The following is a 15,022-nucleotide window of genomic DNA, read 5'->3' as shown; positions in this document are numbered from 1 at the left end:
GCCGTTTGCATTCTCATCGACCTATTCTCCGCACGACCCGCAGCTCCCTGTGCTCCTCCCTTCTATATCTCATCAATACAGCCCGATTTGCCGACATATTCGCAATGCTATTCAGATATCAGTGCCAATATGCCCGTGGAATTCGGGCCATTGCTCTCGCTTATACATATAACATTTGTCTGTTTGTTTGTTTGTTACTTCCGCTTTACATATCCGTAGGCTAATGCTAACCTATTGATTTGCGACTCCTCGGGGATTTCGGGGCTTACAGTCGTCACAGTTATGTGTATACATATATAAAAAAAATTTACAGTTTTACATAATTATGCAGCTAACGTGGGGGAAGTGGGCGGAAGGGCGTGAGAAATGCGAGGAACACTCGAATAAATCGTTATTACATTTCTCATATTTTTTGCCGACAAAAAAATACTTTAAATTAAAGTGTAGAAAAAAAAATATGTATAAAAAAAAGGATTGTGTTTTTTCTTTCGTTTTGTTTTCATGTTTTTCTAATGGATTTCTTTCTGGAAAGTTTTGCCTTAGAGGTCGAATGGATGGGGGATGGCTGCTGAGGGCTGTAAAGTAGTGTAATCTTTTTGCTGTTGTGATCTGCTAAATCTTCATCTTGTTGTTGTTGTTGTGGCTACTGCGTTTGCAATTAAGTTAAAATTGTGTTTTCAGTCTGAGTTCCAACACTATGATCTCGAATGGATGCGGGCTGGGCTGTGTGTATATAATGTGAGGGGGGTGGCCATCTTACAGCTCGTCCTTAAGATCGGCATCATCGCCGCCCTCTGGAGGAGGAGCACCACCAGCACCCTGGTACAGCTTAGCGATCACGGGCTGAACGATGGCCTCCAGATCCTTCTTCTGCTTCTTGTACTCCTCGGGATCGGCTTCGGGATTCTGTTCCAGCCACTTGATCGACTTATCAATGGCCGACTCCAGATTGGTCTTCTCCTCATCGCTCAGCTTGGCACCCAGCTTGTCCTTATCGCCGATCTGATTCTTCAGACTGTAGGCATACGACTCCAGTTCGTTGCGAGACTCCACACGCTCCTTCAGCTTCTTGTCCTCATCGGCGAACTTCTCGGCATCGCGGATCATGCGATCGATGTCATCGGGCGTCAGGCGGTTCTGGTCGTTGGTGATGACGATCTTTTCCTTGTTACCGGTACCCTTGTCCTCGGCACTGACCTGCATGATGCCGTTGGCGTCGATCTCGAACGAAACCTCAATCTGGGGCATGCCACGGGGTGCTGGTGGAATGCCATTCAGGTCGAACTTGCCCAACAGATGGTTGTCCTTGGTCATGGGACGCTCGCCCTCGTACACCTGGATGGTGACAGTGTGCTGGTTATCGGAAGCTGTGGAGAACACCTGCGACTTCTTGGTGGGGATGACAGTGTTACGGGGAATCAGCTTGGTCATCACACCGCCGACGGTCTCAATACCCAAGGTCAGTGGGTTCACATCGAGCAGCACAATAGCATCGGTATCTTGTTCGCCAGAGAGCACGCCAGCCTGCACAGCAGCACCGTAGGCCACAGCCTCATCAGGATTGATGCCTCGGGATGGTTCCTTGCCGCCGAAGAAGTCCTTGACCAGCTGCTGTACCTTGGGGATACGAGTGGAGCCACCGACCAGCACAATTTCGTGCACGTCCTTCTTGTTCATGTCAGCATCCTCGAGCACCTTCTGCACTGGCTTCAGGGTGGAACGGAACAGATCCAGGTTGAGCTCCTCGAACTTGGCACGGGTCAGGGTCTCGGAGAAGTCATCGCCTTCGAAGAAGGATTCAATTTCGATGCGCACTTGGTGGGAACCGGAGAGGGCACGCTTGGCCTTCTCAACCTCGCGACGCAGCTTCTGAACAGCGCGGTTGTCCTTGCGAATGTCCTTGCCCTTCTTCTTCTTGTACAGCTTGATGAAGTGATCCATCACACGCTGATCGAAGTCCTCACCTCCCAAATGAGTATCACCGTTGGTGGCCACCACCTCGAACACTCCGTTATCGATGGTCAGCAGGGAGACATCGAAGGTACCGCCGCCCAAATCGAACACCAGCACGTTCTTCTCGCCCTCCTTCTTGTCCAGACCGTAGGCAATGGCCGCAGCAGTGGGTTCGTTGATGATGCGCATCACCTGTAGACCGGCAATCACACCAGCATCCTTGGTGGCCTGACGCTGGGCATCGTTGAAGTAGGCTGGCACGGTAACGACGGCGTGGGTGACCTTCTTGCCCAGATAGGCCTCAGCGGTTTCCTTCATCTTGCCCAGAACCATGGCGGAGATCTCCTCGGGTGCGAACACCTTGGCGCCCTGCGACGTGTCAACGCTGATGTGGGGCTTCGAGTTCTTCTCGACAACCTTGAAGGGGAAGAACTTGATGTCGTGCTGCACATTGGTGTCGGACCATTCGCGACCGATCAGACGCTTGGCATCGAACACCGTGTTCTCGGGATTGGTGGTCAACTGATTCTTGGCGGCATCTCCAATGAGACGCTCACCGTCAGCGGTGAAAGCGACGTAGGAGGGAGTGATGCGGTTGCCCTGATCGTTGGCGATGATCTCAACGCGTCCATTCTTGTACACACCAACGCTGTAAGGAGAATTAAGGTGAGAAATATTTCGATTAGTAACGAATCGTAAATTGAAACTTAAAAACTTTAAAGTTGCCCAGTGGTAGAGATAGTCGTCTACACATGTAAGCAGTGCTAAACTTGAACTTGAATCATGGAACTACAACGAAAATTACTTATTATAATGTGCACGTGGAAGTGTCAGCTAAAAATACAAGTATACAAGAGTATAGATAAAGCTACGTTTCTTGAAAATTGAGTGAGATCTTATACAATCTTACATTATTTTAAGGGCATTTCAACTATACAAATGCTTAAATTATTAATGTTATTATGATTTGTAATAAAAGCACATCAATTTGAGATGAACACGTCCTAGCTAACGCATAGGTACTTGCGTATTGCGAAAATCAACTGTAGAATTTATGAGCACCGTATAGTTTATGATCTATATATTTTACGTGGGCATAAAGGGGTTTTGAAGTCGATGGAAGAGCAGGTCTAACTTACCAGGAATACGTGGTGCCCAAATCAATGCCGATCACTGTGCCTAGCTCCTTGTCCTTCTCCTTCTTTTCCTCGCCCAGCGAGAGGCCAACGAAGGCCACGACAGCCAGTAATATGCATAACCTCATATTGAAGATCTCTCAGGAAAACTGCAAATAAAGAAGGGATAACGTTAATTTTCGCCCAATTATTTCAAGCTCGGCTTTTTGTACACGTCAACACAATCACGCCCACACACACACAGTGTCTTTCTCCCTCCCTCTCTGCGAGAGCCACTACTGATGACGTTGGCCAGGTTGTCAACTGTCAACATGTACCGTTAGCTGTGCCACTTTGGCAACCTTATTCATTTAACCACGATTCTACCAGTATCAGTACCTTATACCTTTTCTTTTAGTCAAGATCAGTTAAAGAACACGTCTACTCCAATGGCTAACTGCCCAGCAACTGTTAAGCGGTGCGCTCATCTCCGTTCTGCTGACATTGACCGACGTCGACGTCGCCGGAAGGCGAGAGAGCTACGAAATTTGTATACGTGTAACAATTTCTGGTTCTTTCTTTTGGACAAGAGAGCGAGTGCTGCTGCCGGCGAGAGAGCGACCAAATAACTGGTTTAATTCGTTTCGTTCTTTCCCGCACACCGAGAAAGTACCCCTCGCCACGCACAATTCTAGAAGGAAAGCTGGATTTGCACAGCTGTTTGTAGCTTAACCACTCCAGGTATTTTATTCTTTTGTTACTATGCCGCACTGACGTGTACTTTCCGACCAGAGAGAGCAAAGCGATGAGCTTATAAATCGCCATATAAATGACGTGTACCAAGCAGATTGAGCGCACGCATACTCACACAGATAGCCCTCCCTACTTCCACTCACACACAGACGCCTAAGAGCGCAGCCGCATTGTGGTCTTAAAAAAAATAGGAACTGCATGCTAAATTAACAGTAAATTACTGTAAAAAGAAAACAAGAACTTCATCTAAATGCACACTTAAGATGTAATAAACTAAGACAAAGACAGACAGAGTTCATTCACCGAACTTGTCATTTTGTATATTAACTAATTTGTGCGTCACGACCACCACGTCATTGGTTGGCCTTTATTGGATGCAACTATAAAAGAACATAAATTCGCACGTTTCTATTTCTTTTTGGGCACGTGCTGGCAAACTTTTTGTTGCAGACCCCTTTTACTTTTGCCAACATGGCGACCGTAAAGTTGTAGTGTATTGGTGTCCCTCTTCGCATTCGGTTCCTTTTCACAAATATTCTGGGAGTGCAGGTGAACTTAGCAACTATGCTTGCTAAGGTTCAGCTTGTATTTATGCATATTCTTTGAACTAACACTTACACTTATCGCTGAGCGGTTAACAATTTCGGATTTGTTTCGATTTAATGTGCTTTCTCGGCGCTTCAAACTGAACTGACAGAGCCGTAGAATATGTGGCTGCTGCTTTTCTGAATTTTTTGCCGGCGCTTTCTACGCACGCACACAGTCACACGCTGCGGCACACACACACATGTGCAACTCTGGGGCCAAAAAGACACGTCAGTGGTATTTCAGTGTTGGGAAGCGCGTTTCTTGGTCCAACGAATAACCGCTTTTTGAATATATTCATTTATTTCTAAAGACAATATGTGTGTTATCTTTATCAATATCAAGTTCATTAGACAGTTTTGTGGCTATGCGAAAAAAGTATATTTACATTTACCAATGTTTTTGTGTTTTATATTATTCTTTCTATTAACACCTTTCTGGCAAATCCATTAAATGTTGAATTAAATAGTTCGCTCAACTTCGTTATAAAAAAAATAGAATGCATAACTTTATCCAAGCCAGTTAATTTCTTGCATCACACACAAATACCATATTCATAAAAAATATATATATTTGAATATACACTTAATAAATCAATATATAATTTCAGTTTTGTATACTTACATTTTCTAACTAAAACTATTCAAAAAAATTCACTTATTTAGGTAATTGTCACTTTTTGTCACAGAAGTATTAGTCTTTGTTGTTTTTTGGCTTGGTTGTAATTGATCTTATGGGAATGTAACGATTTCTTGTTTATATTTGCGGTCACAGCTCGTTACGTTGTTCTTGGGATAATAAATTGTATTTAATAAATCGCGTTTCTCTTTTGCTGTGCTGTTATTCCTTGTACTTTTGTTTTGAAACTGATTTTCGCTCTCTGCTTTCCGGCTATTTATTGCTCTTCGCTCCCACGTACCACTGACGTGTCGATGAGTTCAGTTTTCTAGAAACATCGATAGGCATCTGGCAATCGAATAAATCGAACCAAATAAATTAAACAAAATGACTTCATGAATGCAGATATTGAGGAGATATAATAATTGATTTATTACATATTTGAATTAATAATCGACTATAATCATCCATATTAAAAGGTAAATAATTAATATAAAATAAAAATAATATTTTATTATATTATAATAACTATTTTTAACCATATCTTTTTGAATAATAATAGTTTTGTTTATATAAAACTACATTCATATTTATTCAATACATTAAATGCAATTTTAACCGATAATTCTCTTAAGCATGTTCCACCTCTAGCACTGACGTGTCGCAGGCGTAGCGGTACCGCCCACTGAAGCCTCTCCCGCTCTCTGAGCTTTCCGCAATTTGTTTACCCAAACATTTGCGGAGCGGAGAGAGTGCGATGTTTGGCCTTCTTTTTTTTTTTCTCTTTTTGGTGTTGCGTTTGTCTGATGCAAATATGTGTTTGCCTTAAGTAACGCAAGCAACGAACACTGACGTGTACATTGCCCCAGGCTTACCGTTATGCTTCCAGCTTGGTCTGGATGTTTGCCGTTACTTTAAGTGGGACGTAATTATTTACAATTTCCCCAGACTATTTTTAGACTTGACACTTGGCCATTTCAATATTTAAGTCAAATATACTTCATTCATAATTCAATAATATTTTATTTAAGCAGATATTTACATTACAAATTCAAATTTTAAGCAAAATTTTTTCAATATTGTGAGAAGAAAATTATCCTATGATAAATGATAAAGTAAATACGAAAGATCTATTAAACAAAATGTAAAAATACCTACTGAGGCCATATGTTATTTATGATTAATAAATGCTGTTTTATTTTTTAAGTGAGGTTGTTTCTCGAAAAAGTATGAATACTTATTTTCCATTTTGGAATGCAGTTGCATATTATCAGATACGGCAGGTGTTAATGTAAAATATACTAAAATATGCTTACATATACAGAAAGAACAACACAGCCCAAATATTGTTAAAAAATATTTTGAGAATATGACTAATAATTTGGTTGATTCATATGATATATTCTCCAAAGAAGTCGAGAATACCACGTTTATCTGGCAATTTCCAGGCATTTCGCCGATCTTCATATTAAATGATAATTTCCATAAATTAAACCACCACCGATAAGACCAATCCCCAAGCTATATAGCATATTTATAGCGAGTTCTTGACCGTCCCGCAATACTTATCAGTCCGCATCCGCCCGTGAATAAAAAACACCCACTTTTTAGGTTTCTTTTTTTGTCGACTTTTGTAATGACACTCATTCAATATCAATATATTTTCATAACAATACATAATAGCATGTAATAATCATTTTTATCATTTCTCCGCTCAGCGCCCCATCGATATCGTACCGTACTTTACATTATAAAAGTTTACGTTGACCAAATTCTAGTGTGGAATCCAGCCAAAGTAGTTTTCTTTCTGTCGCAGATTGTGCAGGAAAAACTATGGACAGTTGTACTTTAAGCAACACATTCAATAATCTCTATTCGGTAATTTCCATATCTATTAAAACAAAAAAAAAAGAATTGATGATACAATCTAGGTTCTCTATGGCGAATTTGCTACACTCGGATTATTGATAATGAAAATAATGGCCGACGTGGTCGAAGAATATGCCACATCATCTGCTCTCCACAATATTTAAAGCTTAACGACATATAAACATTAATTGCTTTACAATGCTGTCGTTTTTTTCAGTGTTTTTTGTTTTGTTTTGGTCAAAAGTTTGTGGCTATTTGAAAAGTGAACTGAAATCGCTAAGATGTATATGTTTACACACCCATATATATATATATATATATATATACATATATATAAAAAGTCTGAGCATAAAGAAAAGCACATCGAAAAACGATTAATAGTTAATAGTTTGTATAAGAGTATAGTTACAGTTTTCTTCTGTTTTTTTCGGCAATAGAGTGCACAAAAATGGTTTGCTTTCTTCGTATATAATATATAAAGTTGCTTTAAATTGAATTTGTATGCTTGGTTTTCCATCGCGAGTTGCTGAAACACTTATGTTGCATAGATCCGTTTAGAGTGTGTACTAGGTATTTCTGTTTTACCATTTTGTGAGAGAGTTTGGTCCGAAACTGCGACACGAAGTGATTTATTCTATGGATACAGCATGCTGGCTCTACGGCATCTTTACGATCTTAGAATCGCCTGCTAGTTAACAATATCAACAAAGGGCAAGCAGATGTTACTGAAAAAGTTTGGAACAATGGAGTAATCTGTGGACAATACTTGGCAGTTGGCATCAATTATTTACAACAGACAGATTCTTGATCATTTAAAAAGTCGAAATGTAGATGGTACATGGAAGCTTTTCGAAAGAAATGTAGTATTTTATGACCCACATCATATAAAAGCCAACTGGTTCGGAGTTATCCAAAGATTACCCTCTGCCATTGCGATTCTTTGTCAAACGAAATAAAGACCCATTCTACATATGTCTGCGTATATATAGTGGTATATATATATATTCTGTGTTCTGCTTGGTGCGGTGGCAGCAAATTGTTTCATCATTTTTTTCTATATTATCCTTCTCATCATCATCGTTCAACTTTCTGCGTGGGGCCCCTACTCGTGCCTCACTCCGCAAATGGACAGGAACGTACTGAAGTTGTGCAGGCTGCAGGCGGGCAGCACTGTGTAGACAATGGCGGCCGTATCCTGGCACTTGAGACGGAAATCGTGCAGCGCCTGAAGTAGCAGATCCGTTGCCGGTGCGGCATTCACTTGGTAGAACAATTTCAGATGGATCGCCGGCACTGGCTGGTGCTGATCTCCGCCAGCACCGCCCGGTTGCGTGGGCGTGGCAGGTGGAGTTCCCGAATTGGTCGGTGGCTGCGCCTGCTTCTTGGCCAGCGGATAGTCCTTTAGCAGACGATTAACCACATACGTGAGAATTTCGTCCAGGTGCTCGGCACTAACCGCCTGCGCCAGGCGGCAGTGGTTCCCTAGTATATCATCGCTCAGCTGCGTCAGTTGGGTGGTGGACGAGGCCAGGCCAGTGGACACATAGCAAACGATGGCCGCGCAATTGTTCTCGTAGTTCCAGCGACGACGTATCGAGATGGTGTAATCGCCCACCGAACAGCCAGTCTCCTCATCTGTAAAGCAAAATGGGCAATAAGGTAAGGAATATGTATTTGTGACTTGTAATTTATGTGCCTTACAGTCGAAACGATCGTTGTGGGTGTGCGCCCACACCTGCCATTCCACCAGCGCCTCACGCGGCAGTGCCGGCAGCACTATATAGTCCATGATGGCATTGGTGGTGCGACGCTCCCACTGGCGACGCGCCTCGCCAATGAAGGCTGGATGGGTCACAAAGCAGATGCCGTGCACCACATCACGCAGCTGACCGTGGGCGTTCATCGCCTTGGCAATGCGGCTGATGTGGCGCAACGTGAGCTTGCACTGCGGACGGATGCCGCCCTCGATGATTGTCATGCTGCCGGGTACCAGGGCGATCTGACCGGAGATGTACGTAATGTCGCCAATCTGCAAGAGATTTGGGAGTTAGTGGTTGTACAATGCAATCTTTCGATACAGCCCCCCCCACCCCATTGGATTGTAAATCTCACTCTAGTGGACTGGCTATATGGACCAATGTTGGCCGGCGCCCAGTGCGAGATGCCCTGCACATGCATCGTGTTCCGGCGCCCGTTGAGCAGCGCCGCCGCAGTCTCCTCGCCCTCGCGATCACGCTCCTCGGCACTGGATATCGTTCCGGCCACCGGTTGGCGGTAGGCAATGGCCTCCATCACCACATGGCAGCCATCGGGCAGCGGGCACTCGACGCAGACGCGCGTCGGCGGATTATGAAAGTCGAAGGTGCGATGGTAGACACGATTCAGCGTCGGATACTCGCCGATCGAACGGACGTAGAGCGTGACGTAGCACAGATCCTGCAGATCGTAGCCCTTGGCCTGGCACATATCGCGCAGCGTGTCCAATGCCTGCTGCATGCCCTGCTCAATGCCCTCCGTTCCGGAGCCTGTCGAAGGATTAACCAAAGCGTTAGCCATTAGTTTTGATGTGAATATAAATGTCAAGCACGGTGGTCACCTGATAAATCTACTCGCAGTTTTTTAGTACTAATTTACTTATGCTTTCGTGCTGGTTTATGTAATGTTAGTTTTAGTTTGCGTTTCATTTAACTACAATATGTAATTTGTGCATATTATACTCAACTTCGAAAAGTGGTTATAACACATAGAAGCAAATTCGAAACGGGTTACTTTAGCAAGATCGAGTGACCACCGTGTCCCTTGAAAGTGATAGTATAGAGATGCAATAGAGACTCTTTGGATACCCTGTATGCCCGCCAGCCACATCCAGCCCTTGGCATTGATGGCCGCTCTGGCCTCGTTGGCCAGTGGACGGAATTCCCGCTCGTACTTCAGCGGACTGGGCGGTTGTGTGGTGGCCGAAGGTGCTCCTACTCCTACTCCTATTCCGACTCCTCCTCCAGCTCCTCCCGGATGACAGCAGGTATTGGCGCTGAGCCCAAGCGAGGAGATGGCCAGCGACAGCGAGCCGCACACGGCGGCCGTGCTGCTGCCGAGCCCATGACCACCGCCCTGGCTCTGTGAGCTCGCCAGGCTGCTCAGGCCATCGGCGGTGGTGGTCAGCAGCATAGACGCACAGGCTGAGGTGGAACAGATTGGCGGTCCTCCAACTCCGCCCAGAATCGGCGCCGCCGCCGCTGTGGGCTCGTCGACGCTGGCGCTCTTCGTGACAATGGGTATCGGCGAGGAGGCGGTGGCGGCCAGATGGCGGCCAAAGGAGTTGCTGCGCGATATCAGCTCACTTTGGCTAAGCGATTCGCGCAGCCTGGTCTCCTTTTCGATCAGTTCCAGCTCCGTTTCGCTGAAATCCGGATCGCTGAGGTCACTGTACGTCGATTCGTTCAGATCGCTTATATAGTCGAGTGAACGCTTCACGAACACCACCTCATTGCCGCCACTGCTGGACGCCCCCGCCGCCTCCTTTGGCTGCAGCGTCAGTTTGGTGAAATTGATGTAGCCCACGGGGCAGATGGGATCGGCACTGCTGATGATCGTCTGGATGTCCTCGACAACGATGCGCTGCCGGAAGAGCGGGCAGTCCAAGGTGAATGTCTCATACTCGCCACCCTCGCCGCACACATTCAGTCCATACTTGTCGCGCATCTTCAGCAGGTGCGGCTGCATCTCGCGCAGCGACTTGCCCAGGTGACGATCCGGCACGAGGCCCAGGGCAGCCACCTGTGTCCGGGATATCGGGGGAGATGGAGGCGCCATGGATGGTTAAGCGTGGGTATATTGCGACACAAGTACACCTTCGATGGTTCGATGTGCAGACTTACAATGGTTGTGCTTCTATGTATCTATTTAAGAGGACTCAAGTACTGTAGTGTCAACTACTCCTTCTTAAGAAAAGGTTGCCTTTTGACAACAAATTGTTTCGAGTGATGCTATGACTCCCATCATTCGCACATAAGAATGTGGCACATCATCTTTCTTTACTCGCAATCGAATAGTCAACATTATTATGTTGTTATTTTATATATATTTACAATCATTAGAACAAATGACATCGCAGCTGAGGAATGGATAACTGCCGTCGATTGGATCGGTTTTGAAACACCCACCACCCACGATAATGTAACTGCCTTACAAATCTGCCAACCATCGAAGGTGTTGCTTAACTATTTTCTTCTGTTGTTTGTGTATCTCATTCAATCATTGTGGATTCATTCGTTCATACCTTAATGATGATGGCGTGCACCTGGCAGTCGATCATCTCCTGCAGCAATTCAGTCTGATCTCTCCTCCACAGATAGGCCAGGGATATCAGGTTCAGGCGGCTGCACACGTTCTCCACACGGACGCGTTGGTAATCCGACAGGATGGCGCCCACGGCCACCGCATCCACCTGCAGTTCGTGCTGCAAATGAAAGGCATAGTAAGTATATATTGGCTGAAAAAACGTATAAATATCTATGGGACACAATGGTTGTAAATCGGGGGATTAGTTCAGTGAAGCGTTTCACAATACATATATTAAAAATGATAAGCAAACTAGAGATACACATGAAGGTTAAACGCTAAGGAAGTACATATAATATTAGAATGTTATATCACAGTATTCGAGGCCCAAGAAACCTACATTCCTTATAGATTTTAAAGTCATTGACATTATAATAATGGAACAGCGTGTGGAAACTATTTTCGTAGTTAAAGACAACACTGTATTAGTTGTTATGTACAACACAGTTTCAATGTAATTAATTTCCTATCAGCTCAAAGCTGATCAAGTTGTAATGCACGATATCAGCCAAGCGAATGCAAAAATGTAATTACACTTTGAGTGCAGGCGATACTGATACTGATGGTCGGTTAATAATACTATAATGCCTATAAGGCCTGTCAAACTGTAATCACCATCAACAATTTTCCTTGGGCCGTTTGATTCTCACCCAGTATCAGAAGGCAAACAATTTGTGCGATTATATAGTATAAAACTCCTGCTCCGCATTGTTATTGTTTTGGTTTCTGCGGTTCTGATGCATAGATACATATATATTTAATACTTGTTCTATTATTATTTTGAGTGTTTTCTTTTTTGGTTTATTTAACCCGGTGGAATGGTTCACGTGCACGGCAACAGTTCGTCCCGTCTCGATTGGCCGGGCATCGAGATAAGATTACCCGCCGGCGACTTCCCATCGCGAATGTGAATATTTAAACGCGAATGCGCCCACCCAATTACCGAGTGGTTGCAATCTGGGCTGCAGTTGATTGATGCGCAGGAACGCGGATGAGTGGGCACGACCAGGAGCCCAAGGACATGACATAGCAAGCGCGGATTTACGTACCAATTCGCAGCTCTCCGCTGGGGACACGAACAAAAATTCAAAAATATTACGTGCAGTTAAAGAAATTAGTCAACCCACACCCACGAGTATAAACATTCAGTTCAAGCGTCCCATTCCCTATAAACACAGGCACATTGAAAAGGAATCCCCCCAAGATGTTTTCTTGCGAGTATAGTTTCGAAACTGTCTAGACCGACATTTGCTTACAAAAGAGCTCGTTTTTTTCCGTGTATGTAAGCGACACCAACCGAAGGCTATGTGATATAACTATATCTGATAACGCACACTTGCGATTTTACGAATATAGACAGGACTGCTTATGGTTAGTGCACCTATTCCGCTTCTATTTCAAGCTAAACTAAACAGAAAGTTTGTTGGAATAAAGATTTAGAGGCCTGAAGGTCTCGTATTTTCCTGGTGAATAGAAAACCTTTAGAAAACCCTGTATACATAAGTATACCTAATAGTAATGTTTTCCTGAGAATATATACATATATGTTAGGAACCAATTGTGTATTACATACGGAATTGAGAAGGCTTAGCAAAACAAGAGTATCAATAGCAATGGCAGGCGATTTCCTCCAGTTTTCTTATCACCCGTAATAATCAGAGTTAGGGGAAGGGGTCGAGGTTGGGATTGGGGTTTCGGGCTTGGGCGAATCGTTAAGCAATCAATCACCTTGCATGTCTCCAGCAGGCTGTACAGATCCTCGACCTCGTCGTCATCGGTGGGCACGTACTGCTTGCCGGTCTGGGTGCTCTTGCCCTTGGTTTCCTGCCGGTACAGTGGCAATCCCATGGCGCTGGCCAGAATCTCGATGCCCATGTGGCCGACCGTCTGGTACATGAAGCTGTCCAGTTCGTCTGGAAAGTAGAGATTCAGAGGCACAGCGGCAAGAGATCAAATAAGGCGTATCGGTGTTAAATGATATTGCAAATAGGAGTACCAATGCTGTGTGCCATTCAAAATAGCACTGTCGAATCTGCTTGTCACAAAAATCTAAATGGAAAGCATACACCTATCAGCATTTATGATTCTTCTTCAGAATTAAATCATGCATGAATTGTAAACAAATATGATCGACGTGAAAAACGTGATGGGTGGTTAAAGACTTCTATATCCATTGGGCTTGTTATGATCGCCGAAAACTACGGCTAAGTGGTCTTTGTGGACTCACCTCTGTCCTTGGGATGCAGATTGGCCAGGGCGACGATTTCGTGGCCCTCGGCGACGCACTGCATCATGTTGTAGCAGCTGTCCTTGCCGCCACTGACCATGGCAACCACCCGCATCTTGAAGCCGATTTCCGATGCGATTTCGCTCAGTGTAATGGCTTGTGCTAGTGTGTGCGTGTGTGTGAGCGATGTCTTCTGCCTCTCTTTTATCTTTAGCTTTATTTTTGGCTTAGTTTGTGCTGCTCGTTAGTCCCGAAGTGCGTGCTCATTTGGTCTGCTTTTGTTGACTAGACTGATTTGCCGTGTCTTTTGGTTTGTTTTTCACTCTTTTTCTCTCTGCCGCCGCCTCCGCCGCTCTTGTGCTGCAAAAGAATTAGCGATAGAAAAGTAAAAAAATAAAACACACAACAAAAAAAAAAACAAATAAATATGGAGGAACTAAGGGAGAAGGTAAATTGCCTGATTGCAAAGCTTTCAAACTGTAAAAGTGGCCGTGTGTAATTGTTTTAAAACCGTAAGTGCTTGTTGCTCGGGGAAATTGAATTAAAGCTGGGAAAATACCCACACAAAATGCACACACATGCACAGGCGATCTGATTGCATTATCGCAGGACCTCGCTCCTCGGCTTCCTTCTTCTCCCCTGCCGCCTCATCATCCTCGTCCCCTTTCCTAATTGGAAAATTGCACGAAGGTCACACATACACACAACACACACACACGCGAATAGATAGATGCTTTTATTTTGCATTTGTTTAGCGTAGAATATTTAAACATGTATAAATCTACGTTTTATAAATAAATCGAATTAGTTGCGCCGGCAGAAGAAGCGCGTGCAGCAGCAACAACAAACATGCGGAGCAGCAAAACAAGAAGGCGCAAAGAAAACGAAAGTAAAGCGAAAGGAAATTAAGGAAAAAAACGAGTGTGTCTTATATACAATCACACCCACGCACACACATGCACGCACAGATTTGACCCAAATATATTATTTTCAACATATAACACTTTCTTCTCTGCATTTCCTTTCCATTTTCTTATTTGGATGAACTCACTCTGGATACCAAAACACAACCCAACACACACGCACACGCACACACAGATAGGCACAACCGCAAATAAACACACACTTTGCGAATTTCGAAAAACAACAAACACAGTGCGCCGTGTGGCTGTTGTGCAGAAATATGCCGCTGGACAGGATTAGAGGAATCCTGGGGCAAATGGGAGCGACCACGAACGCTTACCAACCCAGCTGGTCGAGCTTTATAATTGTTGTGCGACAGAACTTAACGCCAACGTAAATGGCAAAAATTATTTTTTTTTGCCGCTAATGCAGCGCCAGTGTTGCCAAATGGCGTTGGTCTGAATTGACAAATCGGTTCCGGCCTAGGACAATAAGATACTAAAAAATACCAAAAAAGCTCAAATTTAATAATGTCATAATTTAATCATAAAATAATTATTAAATAATATGCGAATTTCAAACTATATGTTTTTTAAAAACATTTATATTTCAGTAACACATAACAAGTTATGATATTATAATTACTAGGTAACTTGTT

General features: G+C 44.0%; 2 protein-coding genes across 8 annotated transcripts; both read right to left on the bottom strand.

The window, feature by feature from the left end:
* Positions 1–3: 3 nt before the first annotated feature.
* LOC6551261 (endoplasmic reticulum chaperone BiP) lies at positions 4–5,311 on the bottom strand. Of its 4 annotated transcripts, none has more exons than XM_015155533.2 (3): positions 5,031–5,311; positions 3,093–3,238; positions 4–2,602 (listed from the first exon to the last, which is right to left on the bottom strand). In XM_015155533.2, the coding sequence occupies exons 2-3, from the start codon at positions 3,215–3,217 to the stop codon at positions 757–759; spliced, it is 1,971 nt and encodes a 656-aa protein (XP_015011019.1). In that variant the 5' UTR covers positions 3,218–3,238; positions 5,031–5,311; the 3' UTR covers positions 4–756. The 4 variants fall into 4 exon arrangements, with proteins under 4 accessions (XP_015011019.1, XP_015011020.1, XP_001977075.1 ...); XM_015155534.2 differs by lacking the exon at positions 5,031–5,311 and adding an exon at positions 4,440–4,628; XM_001977039.3 differs by lacking the exon at positions 5,031–5,311 and adding an exon at positions 3,475–3,581.
* Positions 5,312–6,636: 1,325 nt separating this feature from the next.
* Positions 6,637–14,854, bottom strand: LOC6551260. 4 transcript variants are annotated; one of them, XM_026983038.1, is made up of 8 exons: positions 14,513–14,854; positions 13,462–13,821; positions 12,963–13,147; positions 11,173–11,352; positions 9,737–10,670; positions 9,006–9,418; positions 8,595–8,922; positions 6,637–8,528 (listed from the first exon to the last, which is right to left on the bottom strand). In XM_026983038.1, the coding sequence occupies exons 2-8, from the start codon at positions 13,574–13,576 to the stop codon at positions 7,996–7,998; spliced, it is 2,688 nt and encodes an 895-aa protein (XP_026838839.1). In that variant the 5' UTR covers positions 13,577–13,821; positions 14,513–14,854; the 3' UTR covers positions 6,637–7,995. The 4 variants fall into 4 exon arrangements, with proteins under 4 accessions (XP_026838839.1, XP_001977074.1, XP_026838840.1 ...); XM_001977038.3 differs by having other exon boundaries at positions 14,705–14,854; XM_026983039.1 differs by lacking the exon at positions 14,513–14,854 and adding an exon at positions 14,025–14,404.
* Positions 14,855–15,022: the final 168 nt, after the last annotated feature.

The sequence above is a fragment of the Drosophila erecta genome, unplaced genomic scaffold, assembly GCF_003286155.1.
Source record: "Drosophila erecta strain 14021-0224.00,06,07 unplaced genomic scaffold, DereRS2 tig00000279-arrow-arrow-pilon, whole genome shotgun sequence".
Lineage (NCBI taxonomy): Eukaryota > Metazoa > Arthropoda > Insecta > Diptera > Drosophilidae > Drosophila > Drosophila erecta.
Note: the sequence above shows the minus strand (reverse complement) of the source record. Positions and strands in the feature narration are given on the sequence as shown.